This window comes from Tribolium madens, unplaced genomic scaffold (assembly GCF_015345945.1).
Source record: "Tribolium madens isolate multiple individuals breed KSU strain unplaced genomic scaffold, Tmad_KSU_1.1 Scaffold_11;HRSCAF=98;Tcas5.2_LG3b, whole genome shotgun sequence".
Classification (NCBI taxonomy): domain Eukaryota; kingdom Metazoa; phylum Arthropoda; class Insecta; order Coleoptera; family Tenebrionidae; genus Tribolium; species Tribolium madens.
Window position 1 is genome coordinate 7,117,127 of NW_025400975.1, and position 17,276 is coordinate 7,134,402.

At 30.0% G+C, this 17,276-nt stretch overlaps 1 protein-coding gene across 1 annotated transcript; it reads left to right on the plus strand.

The window, feature by feature from the left end:
- Nucleotides 1–9,730: 9,730 nt before the first annotated feature.
- Nucleotides 9,731–11,306, plus strand: LOC123007802 (protein extra-macrochaetae). Its single transcript, XM_044403251.1, has 2 exons — nt 9,731–10,156; nt 10,698–11,306. Exons 1-2 carry the CDS (start codon nt 9,794–9,796, stop codon nt 10,740–10,742), a joined length of 408 nt encoding a protein of 135 aa, XP_044259186.1. The 5' UTR covers nt 9,731–9,793; the 3' UTR covers nt 10,743–11,306.
- The last annotated feature ends 5,970 nt before the right edge of the window (nt 11,307–17,276 follow it).

The following is a 17,276-nucleotide window of genomic DNA, read 5'->3' on the forward strand; positions in this document are numbered from 1 at the left end:
ATGAAGCCCAGTACAATGTGTTTATAATTATAAAGTGGTGTGAAGAAAAAAGAGTTCTAAGATTGAAAGGTTGTGTGTAGAGCGTTTTATTAAAAATGTTATCATCTTACAAACAGTTTTTTTTTATAAAAGTCTATGAAGATAATTTTGGCAGTGCGGTAAAACTGTCACTTTACACTCGTCTGTGCGTAAAATGCTCAGGCGACTGTAAATACAGTCTTTCAATAGGTGTCAATTGTACGTTAATTTGACATTTACATGTCAGGAGGCCAAAAATATTATTTAAAAAAAATTGGTTGGTTTGTTATTCGAGGTACTTAATGTCAATATACATTAAAAAATTAAAAAACGGTAAAATAGGTGTCACCTATTTTTACGCGTTCTATAACATATCGGAAACAATGAGATTTAAAAGTGGTCTATTTTATTTATTTGGATATTATTATTGTTATTTTCAAGTTTAAAATCAACCCTGTCAGATTAGACAAAAAATATGTCAGTTTAAATTAGTCGCAAAAAATGTTCCAGTGTGTCTAATTATTGAGAAAAGGCCGTTCCGGTATCATAAAAGTCAAAACATTTTTTCTCGGACCTTCTAGGAAGTCGACTTCCTACAACAGCTTCACTTTGGGTGGCTCTTGCAGCTGTTGACAGTCCTTATTCAATCCAAGGGGCTGTTCGGTGATACCGCAAGTCTGGCTAACATTGCACAAAGCATTTCAATCAGCGGGTGAACACATTCAGCCCTTTTGGTCGGGCCGTTTTACGTCGAGGAGACGACGAAACATGTGTGCATACACACCAGAATGGAGCTCGTTTCTCACACTAGCGCAGGTGTTGATTCAATCTGCTGGTTACCTTATCTTGCAGCACAAACACCGCTGCTGTGGGAAAATATCACTTGTACACCAGTCACGCAACGCTTAAATATTTTTCTTATTTACGAAATATCGTCTTTATCTCGAAAATGTTTACAAAACTCAAAAAGTTACGATTTCTCAGATTTTTTCTCAATTCATTTTTCCAACAACTGTAATCTGTTTTACGTCCATATGTGGATGTCTTACAGCCTGCACAGTGTTACAATGCTCAAGAAGGCATCCTGTTCAATGATTTCTTTCATATGCAGCTGGTGGAAGCCTGGAACTTGTCTTTGAAACGACTGCACGTTTTAAATCTGTGTGGCCGTTCTCTTTATGCGTGAAATTTTTTAAACTTGGGGTTACCTTGTATTGAATCAACAACAGGAACAACATTTTTACCTATTTTCGGTACTTGATTAAAAACAAAAACTGGAAATTTACAATCAATGTTAATTATAAACTTGTAAAATTTTCTTCATTGAAGTAAATACTTGGGAGTGGTGTCGTATTTCGTGTCTATATAAGGTGACAGAAGAAAGAAAAATGTTGCTACAAAATGATTTTGCATTTTTGTAAAATACAATGAAACAGCATACAGGCTTATACAGGGTGCGCCAGAACTAGCGCCCCAGTGAAAAATGTAGATACCAGAAACATGGAAAAAATATTTAAAAAAAATATCTCTAAAAAAACTTTGATTTTTATTGGAAAAATAATTTCCCAAGTTTTTTGGCTACAGGCTATTAGAAGAAGAAACAAGGAAGCTGTATCCTAAATTGTAACTCTGTTTAATGTTATTTGTGGCTTTTATTGGCAAAATTTTTTACCTTTACTAAATACTAAAAATAATATAATATAAAAAAAAATAAAAAAAAAACGAAGTGAGCATCAATTCGTTATTTTAAATAAAAAGCTATGTTTTTTATTGTATTTTTGGATTACATTACCTTGAGTTTCACTAGAAGGTTTTTTATCGACTTTTTCTGTACTTAAGTTTAGAAATTTTTGAAATACATACATACAGGATGAACCAAAAAGAGCGCACAAAATTCATAATTTTATGTGTCATTTTTTTCTTAAATTCTCAAACAGGTTGATTTTATTTTTGTAAATAATACATTTTCAATATACTATTGTTTATAACGTTAATGATTTTTAAATAAGACATTATCAATATTTTTTTATGTGGCAACCAACACTTTTTTTAGTGTTTTTAATAATTATTTTTTTTACAATAGAAGAATGTGCCTATTATCAAAAACAGACAAAAAATTGTTGGTTGCCATTAAAAAGAAATTAATAATATGAAACAAATAATAATAAAATAAAAAAAAAATAAAAATAAACTCAAAATCCAATGACATTGTAGATGTTACAAAATGTATCATTTATAAAAATAAAATCGACTTGTTTAAAGATTGTTTTGAAAAATAACCCATGACAAAAAAATTAATTTTGTGCGTTACTTTTGGTTCAGCCCGCATATTTTTTTTACATAGCGACTCTCCCAACGAAAACTATAGTAACTCATAAAAATTGTTTGTAAAAATAGAAAATCAATGAAAAAAATTTTTGAATAAACAATATTATTACCAAAATTTAGACCCTTAGCAATTTTCAATAATATTAAAAGTTTCAATGCAATTTTTTTCAATAAAAAAAAGATAAAGAAAAAAATCGACCTGTGACCCATGACAAAAATATGAATTTTGTGCGTTACTTTTGGTTCAACCCTTTACTCTCCCAACGAAAACTATAGTAACTCATAAAAATTTGCTTTTTGAGTACGATGGCTTATGTAGGGCCCAAAATACAAAAACAATGAGAAAAAATTTCTTTGAATAATAATATTATTACCAAAATTTAGACCCTTAGCAACTTTCAATAATATTAAAAGTTTCAATGCAATTTTTCTCAAAAATTTAATTTTTGAGTTAGGTATATTGTGTTTGTTGGGAGAGTCTATATTTGCCTTTCTCTATTGTTTAAACAACTTACAGGTAAAAAAACTATTTTTTTTTAATTATTTAAATTTTACGAAAATACACGTTTTTGAATTAAAACTAACTCACTTTTTTGCCTGTTTTTGCCTAAGGCGTCTAAAAATTCACATATCTTGCAGGATTTCACTCAAATAGTACGAAAAATGACTGATTATTTTAACTTTTTTTTAACTACGTAATACTTTTTTTGTTAAAAATTTATTAGAAGATTTCGCTCAAACTGCTCGTGATTTTTGACTTTGAAAATGAAAAATTAGAGCTACCTATTTCAAGGACGTCAATAATTTATTTCATATTTTTTTTAATAGACTACATCAGCGTGTATTTAACCTTTTATGAAAATTTTTGGATTGAAACCTTCTTCTTCAAAACTTTTCCACTTTTAATTATTATGAAATTGTATCTGGGCATATGAAAGAGAGAGATTTGATTTTTCTTTTGGTTTATTCATAACTGAAAAAATTATTAACAAACCTCCCAATTTTCTAAATAAAATGCCCTAGTTTTTTCTTTGCTAAATGGAGATTTGATTTTTCTTCAGGTTTATTCATAATTGAAAAAATTATTAACTAACCTCCCATTTTTCTAAATAAAATGCCATAATTTTTTCTTTGCTATATGGAAGAGAATTTAATTTTGTATCAACATTTAAATTTCTCAAAACTGCCTAATAATACTTGTGAGAATGTGAGAAAATAGTAATTTTTGCTTTTGTCCGTCTTTTTATTTCACAATAATTTCGAATTATGGCAAATTTGTATCAACTTCTGTTTTATATCACCAAATGCACAAATATAGTAAGGCAAATGCCCGACATTTGACCCCAGCTGTGTCTAACATTGGGTGCATTTTGGTGAAAAATTCAACAATATTTTCAAACGATAAATACCAGCTCGTTAATTCGCACAGCTGCATCACTTTGTCATTACCAAACTGTTTTAGTGACCTTATCGGAACAAAACCTAATAACAACATAATGGTCCTTTGAAAGCCGTAATAAATGATGGTATGCACTCATTCAATTAGTACCATATTGCTAATCATCTTGTATTATCATGAAGGTTTGAAGGAGCTCACAGGAAATCAATTCAGGCACAGTTCGCAGGTGTGTAAATAATTATTTTCAATTTACTCGCATTTGAAATTCACATAAGTATATATTCACATGCGTTAATTAGAAACGGTATATGTGTTAGTTTCACATTAAACGCCTCTCCGCCGCCTAATTAAACCACTTTCTGTCAACTAATTGATGCAGTCAGAAGTTTGATTTTTTACTTAAAACCGGTCAATTTTTCATCTAGTTAGTAGCCATAATTCTTTATGCAAAAATATTTGCACGAACACCTGACAATGTGACGTCAGTTTATATGTTTGATGTACAAATAGGTGTTAATGAGCCGCCCATATTCATCACGTTCTTTTTTATGACGAACACTCTTTTCAGTCTGCAGTCAAAAAAACTCACCCAAATCTTATCCTTATCGTCGCATTTATCATATATAAGATTAATGGACGTGGCTTAGTCGAGATAATTATTGTTTCGTAGATTATAAAGGGTTGCAATGACATGTTTATCCTCTAGAAAACTGATACGGCTTGTAAATCGTAGGCGCGAGACATTTTAGACCTGCACAACCGTGATTTTATCAGACATTATCATAGGAAGACAAACCCACTGATGATAAGAAACACAACATGCCAAAATTATCATAAAAATGCATGATTTATCGTGTTTTACTGCCAAATGGCATGGTATAAAATAACAAATTTATTATACGATTTTTTATGACATATGAACACATGATATGAAAAAAAGTCAAATAGTTACACCAATTCTATTTCGAAAAAATGACAAGTATTTTTGATCAGTAAAAATAATAAATACACAGTAATAATAATAAATGCACAGTAAAAATAATAAATGCTCAGTAAATTAATCAAAGCACAGTAAAAATAATAAATGCATAGTAAAAACAAAAACAAATGCACAGTAAAAATAATAAATGCACAGTAAAATAATAAATGCATAGTAAAAATAATAAATTCACAGTAAAGACAATGAATGTTTAGCAAAACTAATTCATTTAATATTCACACATTTACAAACAAAAAGTTACTGAACGGTTATAATTTTTACTGTGCAAGTTGAAATTTTTTACTGAACAAATTACAATAAAATACTGTGCGTGCTTTACTTAGCATTTATTATTTTTTTTTGCAAAAATTAATTAGATACTGATCATTTATCATTTTATACTGATCAAAATTGAAGTATTATTACCCTTCGAAAAATAAATTATCCTCTAGAAAACTGATCGGCTTGTAAATCGTAGACGCGAGACATTTTAGAACTCCACAACCGTGATTTTATCAGACATTATCATAGGAAGACAAACCTACTAATGATAAGAAACACAACATGCCAAAATTATCATAAAAATGGATGATTTATCGTATTTTACTGCCAAATGGCATGGTATAAAATGACACGATTTTTTATGACTTATGAACACATTATATGAAAAAGAGTCAAAAAGTTACACTAATTCTATTTCGAAAAAAGGGAACAAATTAAATGCACAGTATATTAGGTATTTAAACGACAAGTATTTTTGATCAGTAAAAATAATAAATGAACAGTAAAAATAATAAATGCACAGTAAAATAATATAAATGCACAGTAAAAATAATAAATGCACAGCAAAGACAATGAACGTTTAGCAAAACCAATTCATTTAATATTCACACATTTACAAACAAAAAGTTACTGAGCGTTTATTATTTTTACTGTGCAAATTGGATTTTTTTACTGAACAAATTACAATAAAATACTGTGCGTGCTTTACTTAGCATTTATATTTTTTTTGCAAAAATTAATTAGATACTGATCATTTATCATTTTATACTGATCAAAATTGAAGTATTACTACCCTTCGAAAAATAAATGAAAAAATATAATCCAAAAATTTTGTGGCCTCACTCACTATGACTATTTATACTATTTTGTACGTTTTTCATCTTTTTGTTTCTTATCGCATAATTTAATGAAATGAAGGAAGACTTCATTATAACGATAATAAAGTCGTTTATTTTTTTATCTTAAATATTTATTGCACACGATTGTGTCAAACAATATTTGGCATGACATTATCACTAAAATTTAAAGTTCGAGGTCTTAGTTTGTGCTTATCCATCTTTGAAAGAGATAAGATGGTCCTAATTTTCTTGTTACAGTACCGAAATACAGTTAACAATTCAGTTTTTGTTTACCCATTTTTGCTGATTAATTTGTTAATGAGAACAATTAATAGAGGAATCGACTTGTTGGGTGACAATATTGCTTTGAACTTTATTCACGATAAAAGATACAACAACAATAACAACATTCATACCGAGCTTCTTATACTAAATATTTCCTCAAAGTAGCTTTCTCTGCATAAATTAGCCGAACACGTGCCTAATTATTCCCAGAAGAATAAATGTTCAAATTTCTTGAAACGTCACTGCGATAATTGAGGATATTTCCAACCTGAAACGTACGTCAGAAGGCAACAAAAACTTATCATTTTACATAATTTCGAATATTAATTAACGTTTGATGGGGAAAAAAATTCTAATTTGCTCTGCAGTATGGCATGGGTTATGAATAGACGGTTAATTACCGCCGTTATCATCCACGCTCTGTTTGAGAATCGGCGCCATAGTTATCAAAGACCTGTGACTCGACCTCTTTCTTGACCTTTCAGTAACCACCAGCTGCAATACAATATTCATCAATACGTTTCATTCATTATTAATGTGTTCCAACATTACTGACGCAGGCATTCTGATTACAAAATATTGTTTGGAGGAATTGTAAAATAAGTGATTTTGCCAAGCTGAATATCTTTTTTCAATTAATTCATGAAAAGAAGACTTCCTCGTCGAGGCGTAAGAGAAAAAATTATCAAGTGGTCGGCGGTTTCCTTTCTGAAATACAATTATTATCACATCACCATATAATTTTAATATAATTAAAATGCACCAAATTGTCCAAAAATCCTGACGTAAATCGACAATTATTTTAAAATTTGACCAAGATAATTTTTGAAATCACGATAGAATTATTGGTTATTTTTAACCGCCGGATAATAAACGAGCTTAACACTTATTAATTATTACAGTAGAACCCCGCTGTAACGAAAATTTAAAGGAATAAAAGCTTTACTCGTAGATTTTTTATTATGAAGAATCTTAATGAATGTCCTTTATTACTTCATAAAAATATTTTTCTTTCTTTAGGCGATGAAGGTTTAAATGATACTACAATATACTTTTTTTACTAATTTTCTAAAACTAAAACAGCACGTCGTACTTTTTCTGCAGCTATAACATACATACAAATTTTATTTCTCTTTTAATAAGTTTCTAGAAGCATGTAAATATTTTCTAAATTCAAAAAAAGAGTAGGTTCCTGGCCGAAACCGAAAATTATTAACACTACTATACATTAAAAAAAAAGAAAAGCAATATGTAATATGTACATACCTTAAAGTGACCAACTTCAGAAAACTCAAAATCAGGACATTAATAAAAATAATTATAATAAATTTATTTTAAAACACAAAAAGTAGGTATTACTAATGTTCCTCTATAAAGACTTAAATATAATACTTCTTGGTATGGAAACGATAAACTAAAACACTATTAAACTCGTCACACCAAACTTTTATTTCAAACACGACGCGTTTCAACCATCACAAAGGTGAGAAAAAACATAACTAATTTAACAATGTTAATGCCTTATACAGGTGTTCCAAAAGTCTGGAAACGATGTTATTCTGGCAAAACTATCAAATTTTTTGGCAAATAAATTTATAGGTGAGCAAAGCTATAAAAATGCTATTCAAAAAAATTTTTTGAATATTAATTATTTGTTTATACTTACGAGATAAACATAGTAATTTTTTTTAATGGAAACTTGCGACAATTTTTTTTTAGACAACGAGTTTGTTACAAGAATTGTTGCTGTGCAAATTTTTTTTGTAAACCTCACACTTTTTTGTTAAGAAGAATTCAAGAATTTTTTTGGAGTAAACTACCAGTTTTTTTGGAAATAAATTAATAAATGTGTAAAGGTTCTAAAGCAGCGATGCCAATTTTTTTTTTTATTTTAATTAATTGTTTAAACTTTTGAGATTGATACTAATAATTCTTTTCTTAAATAAAAACGGTTATTTATTTTTTGTTTTACAAAGATATGTTTATGCGTTTTATAAATGTATAAAAATAGTTACTAAAAATGTTACAATTTATGTTAACACCTATAAATTTATTTGCCAAAAAATTTGATAGTTTCGCCAGAATAACATCGTTTCCAGACTTTTGGAACAGCCTGTACATAATAATTTTATTATTAATATAATAATAATACATATAAGATGCAAAATATTGACATAAAAAGCATAAAACAGGTTTTGGGCCCTAATCTACCTAATAATTAACATATTATTTTGTTGTTTTCTGTTAATTTCAATTTTTTTAGATGAATTGCTTTGAGAGTTCTTTTATTCTCTGCAAACATAAAAAAATCAAGCAAAATTATTAGTTAATTTGGTCACTATAAGCGATTTAATTGAGTTTTTTCACAATGACCACATTTGAAATGACGACAAAAAGAAAACTTTAACCTGAAAGAAACTTTGTTTTCGCTGCAAATGAAAATCTCAAAAAATTGCACACTTAGGTATGGTGGTCCTTAAATCGGGACAAATCAGAACATAAATGTAAAACAATAAAAACCTTTAGTAGTACTGTAAATTTAGATAATTATTACATTTTTTTTTTAATTGAACTAACCAACATTATTTTTATTGTTCGTATAAGTTATAGTAAAAAAAATTAATGTTAAAAATTACTAAAACATGAATTTATACTATTTCAAGCGAATGAAAATTTTCATTTAATGTGCCAATATTTATAAAATATTTTTTATTCACAATAATCAAATTACCTTGCATGTAAAAAGTTTGAAAGTATGCCATTTCAGCTTCATTTAACAATTGATGTGAAATATCAGGTTCAGGTTGGGAAATGGCCACTTGCCTACCTGAACTGTCAATGTCATGTTTTTCAAAATTTGATAAATTCTTTATTGGCTTCCTGTTCATTAAGCAGGGTGGTTGCAAATGAAATAATATAATATACAAACCTTGATAGTCGTTGGCGCCTTGGTAATGAAGCACCTCCCACCTCGGTATGCAATCTACTATTATTTAGAAAATTTGTAACAGAGACTCAAATAAAACACGTAAAACGCATAAAATGAAAAATATACGATTTATAAACTCGTCAAACAAGTATTTATTGGAGAATTAGTATCACCTCTAGGTGAGTCGAGAAGTGTGGCGCCTTCTCCGGCGTGAAAAAACAGTTTTGCATCAGTTTAGGTGGGTTGGTAATTTGCATTACAAAGTGTAAGAACTGTTTCGACTCGAGGTGTAGGAATAATGAACCGAACCAGGTTAGTTACCTGTATCATTTTCAAATTTCAAGCTATAAATCATTCACATTAAACTGAATTCATCACAAGAAGACAAATTAACGTTCGCTTTTACCATTCAATAGTAATAAATAAAAAAATCCTGTGTGCAATTCCATCATCATTAGTCAGTGTCAAGAGTCGAAAAACTAACCTTCACGGAAATGCGACGGCGTCTTCTACGATTGGCAGGACGTTTGCGCCGTGTTGAACTAGGCGCCTGCAACATTACCTGAACGATTAAGGCTTCACATTGGTCGGTTACGCCCCACACAGCCTGGCGCCTCATCTCATTGGCTGCGTCCCCCCTCCCCAACCTATAAAACCCTAGCAAGCCTATTTGCCTCCTCATTCGACTCCTCGTTTCCTTGTGGTGCGTAGTTCAGTTCAGTGTATTATCAAAAATGAAAGCTGTCAGTGTAGTGTGTGCGGACAACCTCACCGGAATCAACTCCGGTCGAGTGTCCAAACCCAAAAAGGATATAGAAAACGAGGAAATCCAAATGTACATCAGCAAACTAAAGGACTTGGTGCCCTTCATGCCCAAAAACCGAAAACTATCAAAACTGGAAGTGATCCAATACGTCATCGACTACATCTGCGACTTGCAAAGTGCCCTTGAGACGCACCCCGCCGTCAGCAGTTTCGACGCCACCGCCGCGTTAGGCCAGAAGAAATCGCAGGAGGCGGTTAGTCCACGACAGCCCTTAGGCCTCCGGGCGAGTCCCAACACCATCCTCTCGCCGTGCGAGGCGCCCGTCCTCCAGGTATGGCCTCATTCTATTGTTCGCAAAAACAATGAGTTCTTGACCCAGCAAGGGTCACGTGCGCGCATCCGGGATAACCCAACACCTGGGTTTATGGGGTTTGGAGTAACGGTCCCGTGCAGATGTGCCCAACACGTGCATCACCAACATCTGGCCTGATTGTCCATTGATCGGCTATAATGCTCACTTTATGTATTCATTCCTCCCCAAGACGCGATTCTTATCAATTGCCTCCGTGACACATGTTCAATTAGGGTAATTAGAAGGTCAGAAGGGCCCTTCTTGATTAATTTATGTGCCCCCATACCCCCATCTTGCCCACTTTCCCATACCGTGATTTCGTCTGATCTAATCCATGATGGCGTGAGTCGTTCAAGCATGTCAGCAATTTAGAAATTGGCATTTTGAAATCGAAAAACCGTGACTGCTTTGTGTGGGGGGCGGATGAACACGTGCAGTGAAATCAATTCAATCCGAGTGAACCGTTACTTTTTTTATAAGTGAATGAAATTTCGCAGAATGAATTATTCTCTTGTTGCAGACAACGCCGGAAAAACTGACGTCAGAAAGGCAGGTTCCTTGCTAAGTAAGAACTTCGAACACAGTGATCTTGAATATCATCCTCATCTCATTCCGAAAGAATCGCAGTCTTCGAGGAGACTCTATTTTTGGATAATTCGCCTCATTTTAGTTAGAAGAACGACTGAAGCCATTATTTATATTGCGAGTGGAGGAACAGTGTGTGCGTTGAAGAGAAAGTGAAATATGTGAAGCACTTAGTGATGTACCTGTTTATGTTGCAATTGTTAGATTTTATTTTATTGTTTTGTACATATGTTAGGCGAGTTTATTGTACTTTTCCATTTTTTTATTTGGTAGTTTCATTCGTGAAATTTTGATCTTCTAGCTTTATCACAGATTTTTTAATTGATTGATTTTGTGACTTTTCATTCTGTGATTTTTAGTAAGTAATAGTGTACAAAGTGTAATCTCCACGTGGGAATTGTTGGGATCACAATTTTGATTGTGGTTTTGACTGTGTACATTTTTGTTCTAGAACTTATTGTAAATAGTTACCTATATAGCAACTGAATGTTGTTTGAATTTTTATTATATGAAGATATTTCAAATAAAATGATTTTAGAAGGAATTCAGCTTTCATTTAAAACCCGACAAAAAGTTGCTAAAACTTAACAGATGTTATTTGGAATCAGTTATCGATTTTTTAAATTAATAAATGTAACAGGTGGTGTTCGAAAGGGTGACCGATTAGGAGCAAAATGTGGGAAAAAACATTAGGGGTGGGTGCGTACGCTCAATTAACACTGGAAAACTGTCTGATACAACCCCGATGAGGGTTTGTTAACAAAATTTTGGGGTTACCAAAAATAAAAAAATACCAGAAAAGTGTTTTAAAAGCAATCAATTTTGACACAAAATGTGGTCGAGACAAAGCGGTTTGGGTTAGGCATTGTGTGGAAAGTAAACGTTTTAAATTTTTGCACGCTTTGTATTTCATGGAAAACTCGCATTGTATGCACAATAATAATAACATACAGAGTGATTCAGGTACACTTAAAAAATCAGAAAGTAATACAAAAGATACAATTTTTGGTATTCCATTTTTGGACATGAGAATTAGAAACTTAAACATTTTATAACTACAACTCAGAAAACATAATTTCTCGACATCAATTTATACATACTGATTTATTTCAAAAGTAAGTTTTGAAATTTTTACAAAACGAATCTTTTACATTTTAACATACGTGTTTGCAGTTTTTTATAGTGATTTTAGTGTTCCAGTTTCATCAAAATGACACTTTTTTTGCTTTAGTTTACTAGTTTGTAAAAAAAAAGTAAATAAAATACCAAAGAAAATACGAAGGTTGAAATTTTAGGCTAAAAAACGTTTATTTATTTGTATTGTGAGTTCAAGGTTGCCGCTTAATGTTATAGTATTTCTCATTCTTACCTGAATCACTCTGTGTATAGGAATATAAATTTAAAGTTTCTTGTTTTTTATGTAATTTGTTTATATATTGTGTTTACCAACTGAACAATATTGTTCTTTTTGTACTTTTTATGTGTATAAAACAAACGTTATCAAAAGAGAGAAATTTGATAAGAATGATAAGAAACTCAACAATTTCAATTCAACGGCAGCCTGTACAAAAACTATTGTGTGCGAAAATAATAGTTAAAAAATCTGTTTTTGATAGTTTTTTTTGCAATTTACAAATACATTTTTGTTTTGAACACAATTTTTAGTAAAATTTCAGGTCAGGGTCAGTCAATGTAAATATTATTAGGCTTGTGGCATGTAACTTTTAGAATTTGGTTTCATAAAAAGAAAATACAAATTACAACTTGTAAAATTGAAAATAAAAATAGATTTTAACATATTACAAGCATTTCTGTTCCATAATTTTTAGGAAATAATATTAATGACAGAGATTTACTTAAATTTTATAAGTACTATTGTACAAGTCGCTACATGCCTGTAGTTGAAAGTACTAATTTTTTTAAAGACAATTTTGTTATGTAAAGCAGTGATTCTCAACAAAAGTTGTTTATTTCCCTATAATACACTGTGTAAAATAGTTTATTATAATAATCTTGAATGTAAAATAAAATAATATGTACTACAAAAACAGTACGTTTATTAAGAGATTAATTACAGGTTAAATATAAGAATACTTTTAATGTGAAATTTGAGCTTGCTGTTTTTTGATAATTTCATTTATATTTGGTCGTAAAAATGACAATGCTACTCTCATATCGTCTTCTACAATTCAGTCTCGATCTTTTTTTCGTTTTTATGTTGGTTAACACAGAAAATCTGAATTCACACAAATAAGATGTAGAAAATTGTAATAATATTTTTAAAGCTTTTTTGGCTGTCATGGGATAATTACATCTAATGTTAATCGAAAATAAATTAATTGATGTTTTCGAATATTTTAAAATTAATCTCTATTATTAGAAAGCGAAATTGGTTCTTCCTCTTCATTCAAAATTAATTCAAATACAGAAGTAATCGATTTCTCATAGAGCAAAATCTCCTGCCACTTTTTAATTTTTTCTTGTTTTGTGAGCTAAAATATCTTTATTTTCGTATATTTTGCTTAAAATCCACAATTTTGTTTTCCTGTTTTCATCCCTTTTATCCATCTTCAAAGCAAAAGTCGAAACGTTGATTGACAATACAACAAAATCTGACTGAAAGTTGCTCATTTATAGCCGTCCAATTTTTTAGGACTTGTAATTTTTGCACTAGCAAAAAAATTCTACTAATACAACTAAAATCACTTTTTATTTTATGAAACAGAAATTATTAGTGCCTGTAACTTGTAGCTTGTACATTTGTATATTTTTTGTAATAATATTAATGATATTATGAAACAGGCTCCAGGTAATGTTTTTCACTTCACAATTTTATAAGCCCAAACTATTAAGCTTCAGTTTTTTTAGAAATGAGTAGCATTCATCATTTTTTCCATTATCTAATTTAGAATCTTGCATTCTTTTAGTTTAGGAAAAAATCGAAAAAGATGACAGATGAAATATTTATATTCTGTAATCGCGTTTTTATTGTTTGTTGTAAATATTGACAATCATAAAGACACGCAGATTGAATTTTCTGAGAAATATCTCACAAAAAATACAAAATATTAAACACCAGTAATGACACTGATGGAATTTTGTAGTGAGGGGTTTTGATTTACTTTATTCACTAGTGAATGAAGCCAAATTTAACTTTATACATCCAAATGTGTGTTGTGACAAACGCTTTTATGGTATTACATGTAGAAGTCGTTAGTTACAAAAATAATAAATATAAAAATTATAAAGTGTTTCTATTCTTAGATGATTGTTTTTACCTTGCTGAGAAGAATGTAAACTATATTTTTGGAAAAAAAATACCATATGATCGCTCTAGAAGGACGTGAAATGATTTTTATCAATATAAATTACATGGAAAGAAATAACGTCAAAGAAGATAAATGTTCTTTGATATAGTATTTGTCTTAGAATCGCTCATAATTCATAAATTTTTTGCTGATGACAGGTGATAATATTTACCAAAATATTGTGTAAATTGCAGCTGTGCTATAAACGTTTGTTATATATTTTATTTCAATACAATTGACGCAGGTGTTTAATTTGCGGCATTGAAGATAAGGAAACGATTTAAGCCCAAGTCTTAAGTGCATCTTGAAAATTGGCTCCCTTTAGCATCGCCATTGGCCAAAAAATGCCTTATCAGGAGTATGAGCCAATCTCTAGAGTCTGTAAGTGCGTCGGTAAACTTTTTAATTTAATTTTAATGATTTATGAGAAATAATTTAAGTTCAGGTACACTATCCTTGAAGTCGAGTAGAGTACATACAGGTGTAGCTGGGAGTACTAGAGTACTAAAAAACACATATCGGATCAAAACAAAACATTACAGATGTGCAAATTTTCGGACTCATGAGTACCTAATCGAGAATCGTGATTTTTATCAATATGTAGGAGTAATAAATTATTTTTTAATACCTTTGGTTTTTTATTATTTAACAAGAGACATAACTCGCAATGACCACCTACTCGTCTCGTAAAAATTGTCGTCAAAGTGACACAAAACAGGAAATTACGGTTCTTTGACTTGTCGGAATAACTGGAAACACTATTGTGCTGATTAAATTTACCTTTGCCAATGCTAACTTCAGCGATTTTAGAATGGAGTATTGCAGAGCTGACAAATACATTCTAATATCATTATAGCCAGGAAATGTGCCACTGTGGAAAAATTAGCAGGAAATTTAAGCAACTATTTATTTGTTGTGGTTACAAAACGTATTACTAATCAAGCAAAAATCATTGTTGTAAGTTTTCCACTTAGTACCACCTGCAATTAAGTTCAAGACAATACTGTATTAACTTTTTTATATACGAATCAGGTATTCCAGTCTTATCAACTATTTTTATTATCTCGATATCTTTTAAATAAATAGGTGAGGTGTTTATTAGAAATTGTTGGTTTTACCTAATGCAACGTGTAATAAGTTCCAAGAAACATTACAGGAAGTATTTGAATTTTTAAACTAATAAACACAAAACCTAGGTTTTTGATCTTTCTCTTCAACATTCAACATTAAACATAAAAAAATAATTTTTTAGGAAAACAACTTTGACTTGTTTGTCAAGTGTGTACAGGGTGTCCCAGCGACCTAATTAAAAAAAATGTGTAGGACATTGATAGATACTAATCTAGTTCATTGCCTAAAATTATTTTCAAATCTATAGCGTGTCTCAAAAATAAGTTACATTACAAACTTGTGTTTTTTTAAATGAAACACTATGTTTTTTAGCATTTTTGGATGTAGCTTTTTAAATTTCGCTTAGTTTTAGAAATAAGATTTTTTGACAAAAACATGCACTTTTTAAAAATTCATTATACAAAAATTAAGACAGCTAGAACAAATTTTTTCTTCCTTCTGCAAAGAAGAAAGTACAAAACTTAAAGCTATAGCAATTTTTTACTGTTTTGCATTTGTAAAGATTAAGAAATTAAGAAGTTTGTTAAAAGTTAAATAACTTAAAAAAAATTTAAATGGAACACTCTATTTTTTATTGTTGCATCTAATAGATTYATAAATTGTCTATCTAAAAAAATAAGCTTTTAATGTCTAGAATTGATAAATGAAAAGATATTTAACATTCAATATTAATTGTAGCAACAATTTAAATTTTTTAAGTTATTTATTTATCCAGAGATTGTAAAAGTCGTTATAAATACTGAAATTCGAATTATTTTATTGTAAAAATAAAGAATAATGGATTCAGTTTAACACAAATGTGATTATGAAGTGATATTTCTTCCATCTCTTGTGCAACTGTGCACTTTTTGGCTACTGAAACAATAGTAATTATTTTTTTTTAATGTTTAACGTTAAATATCTTTTTAGTTATTGATTATAAACACCAAAAAGTAAATAATTTTAGAAAGACAATTTAATAGTCTTTTAAATGCAAAAAGAATAAATAGGGTGTTCCATTTAATTTTTTTAAGTTATTGAACTTTAACAAACGTCTTCATTTTTTTTATCTTTGCAAATGCAACACACTAAAAAAATGTTACAATTTTATAGCTTGTACCTTCTTCGTTGCGGTAGTAAAAAATATTTCTAGATGTCTCAGTTTTTGTGTAATGAATTTTTAAAAATTGCATATTTTCGTCGAAAAAACCGTCTTATTAAAACTAAGCAAAATCGACCAAAAAAAGTTTAGTTTAAAAGCATTGTCATAAAAATCTACATCCAAAAATGCAAAGAAACATATCTTGTTTCATTTAAAAAACACAAGTTGTATTGTAACTTATTTTTGAGACATACTGTATAATTGAAAATAATTTTAGACGGTGGACTAGATTAGTATCTACAATGTCCAATATAATTTTTTTGAAATGGTACTATTTAAAAGTATTTTCAAAAATTAAGTGATTTGAATAACAAAATGTTGTTTTTGATATTTTGTAGTTACAAGTGCAAGGTTTCTCAACAAATCAAGATAATTTTAGATTTTTTCTTCATATAAAAATTTACTTTTTGGTAAATTGTGCAAAAAAGCTGTGTAACTGAGTAAATGATGTCCAGATGGTCCATAAAATGAGATAAATTCTAAGAACACTGCTCTTAAACTAGTCCCGCTAATTATTTTAATACCTTATATGCGAAAACAGCTCTTGATTTAAATAACACCTACTGCACATTTGCCATAAGCAAATGAATAAATATTCATTAAAAAAAGTGCTGTACAGTTTAATGAAAAAAGAGGTTGAAAAGTGCTTGAAGCCTCGAAGCTACCAATAACTGTATAGAGCCACAACTGCACAGGTGTTGACCAAATAAAATGCAGTATGGTTATCTTCATCCTTATGTAATACGCAGTACATATAAAAAGTCGAACACTTGTCAGAATTCTCATTGAGGTCGTTGTGGTAGGTGAGCGCATAAAAACATGATTTGCTACGGTGTGCGGACCTGTTTGCGTGCTAATACACAGTACAAACGTACTCAAAATGTACACAGGTGTCCAAATGAGTACGTCTAAATACTTGAAGATTCGGGATTGG

What these genes read in the sequence shown, in the direction of transcription:
- LOC123007802 (XM_044403251.1), top strand. Translation starts at nt 9,794, where the DNA reads ATGAAAGCTGTCAGTGTAGTGTGTGCGGACAACCTCACCGGAATCAAC. An exon ending in GCGAGGCGCCCGTCCTCCAG is followed by an intron (nt 10,157 to 10,697) that starts GTATGGCCTCAT and finishes CTCTTGTTGCAG; the next exon opens with ACAACGCCGGAAAAACTGAC.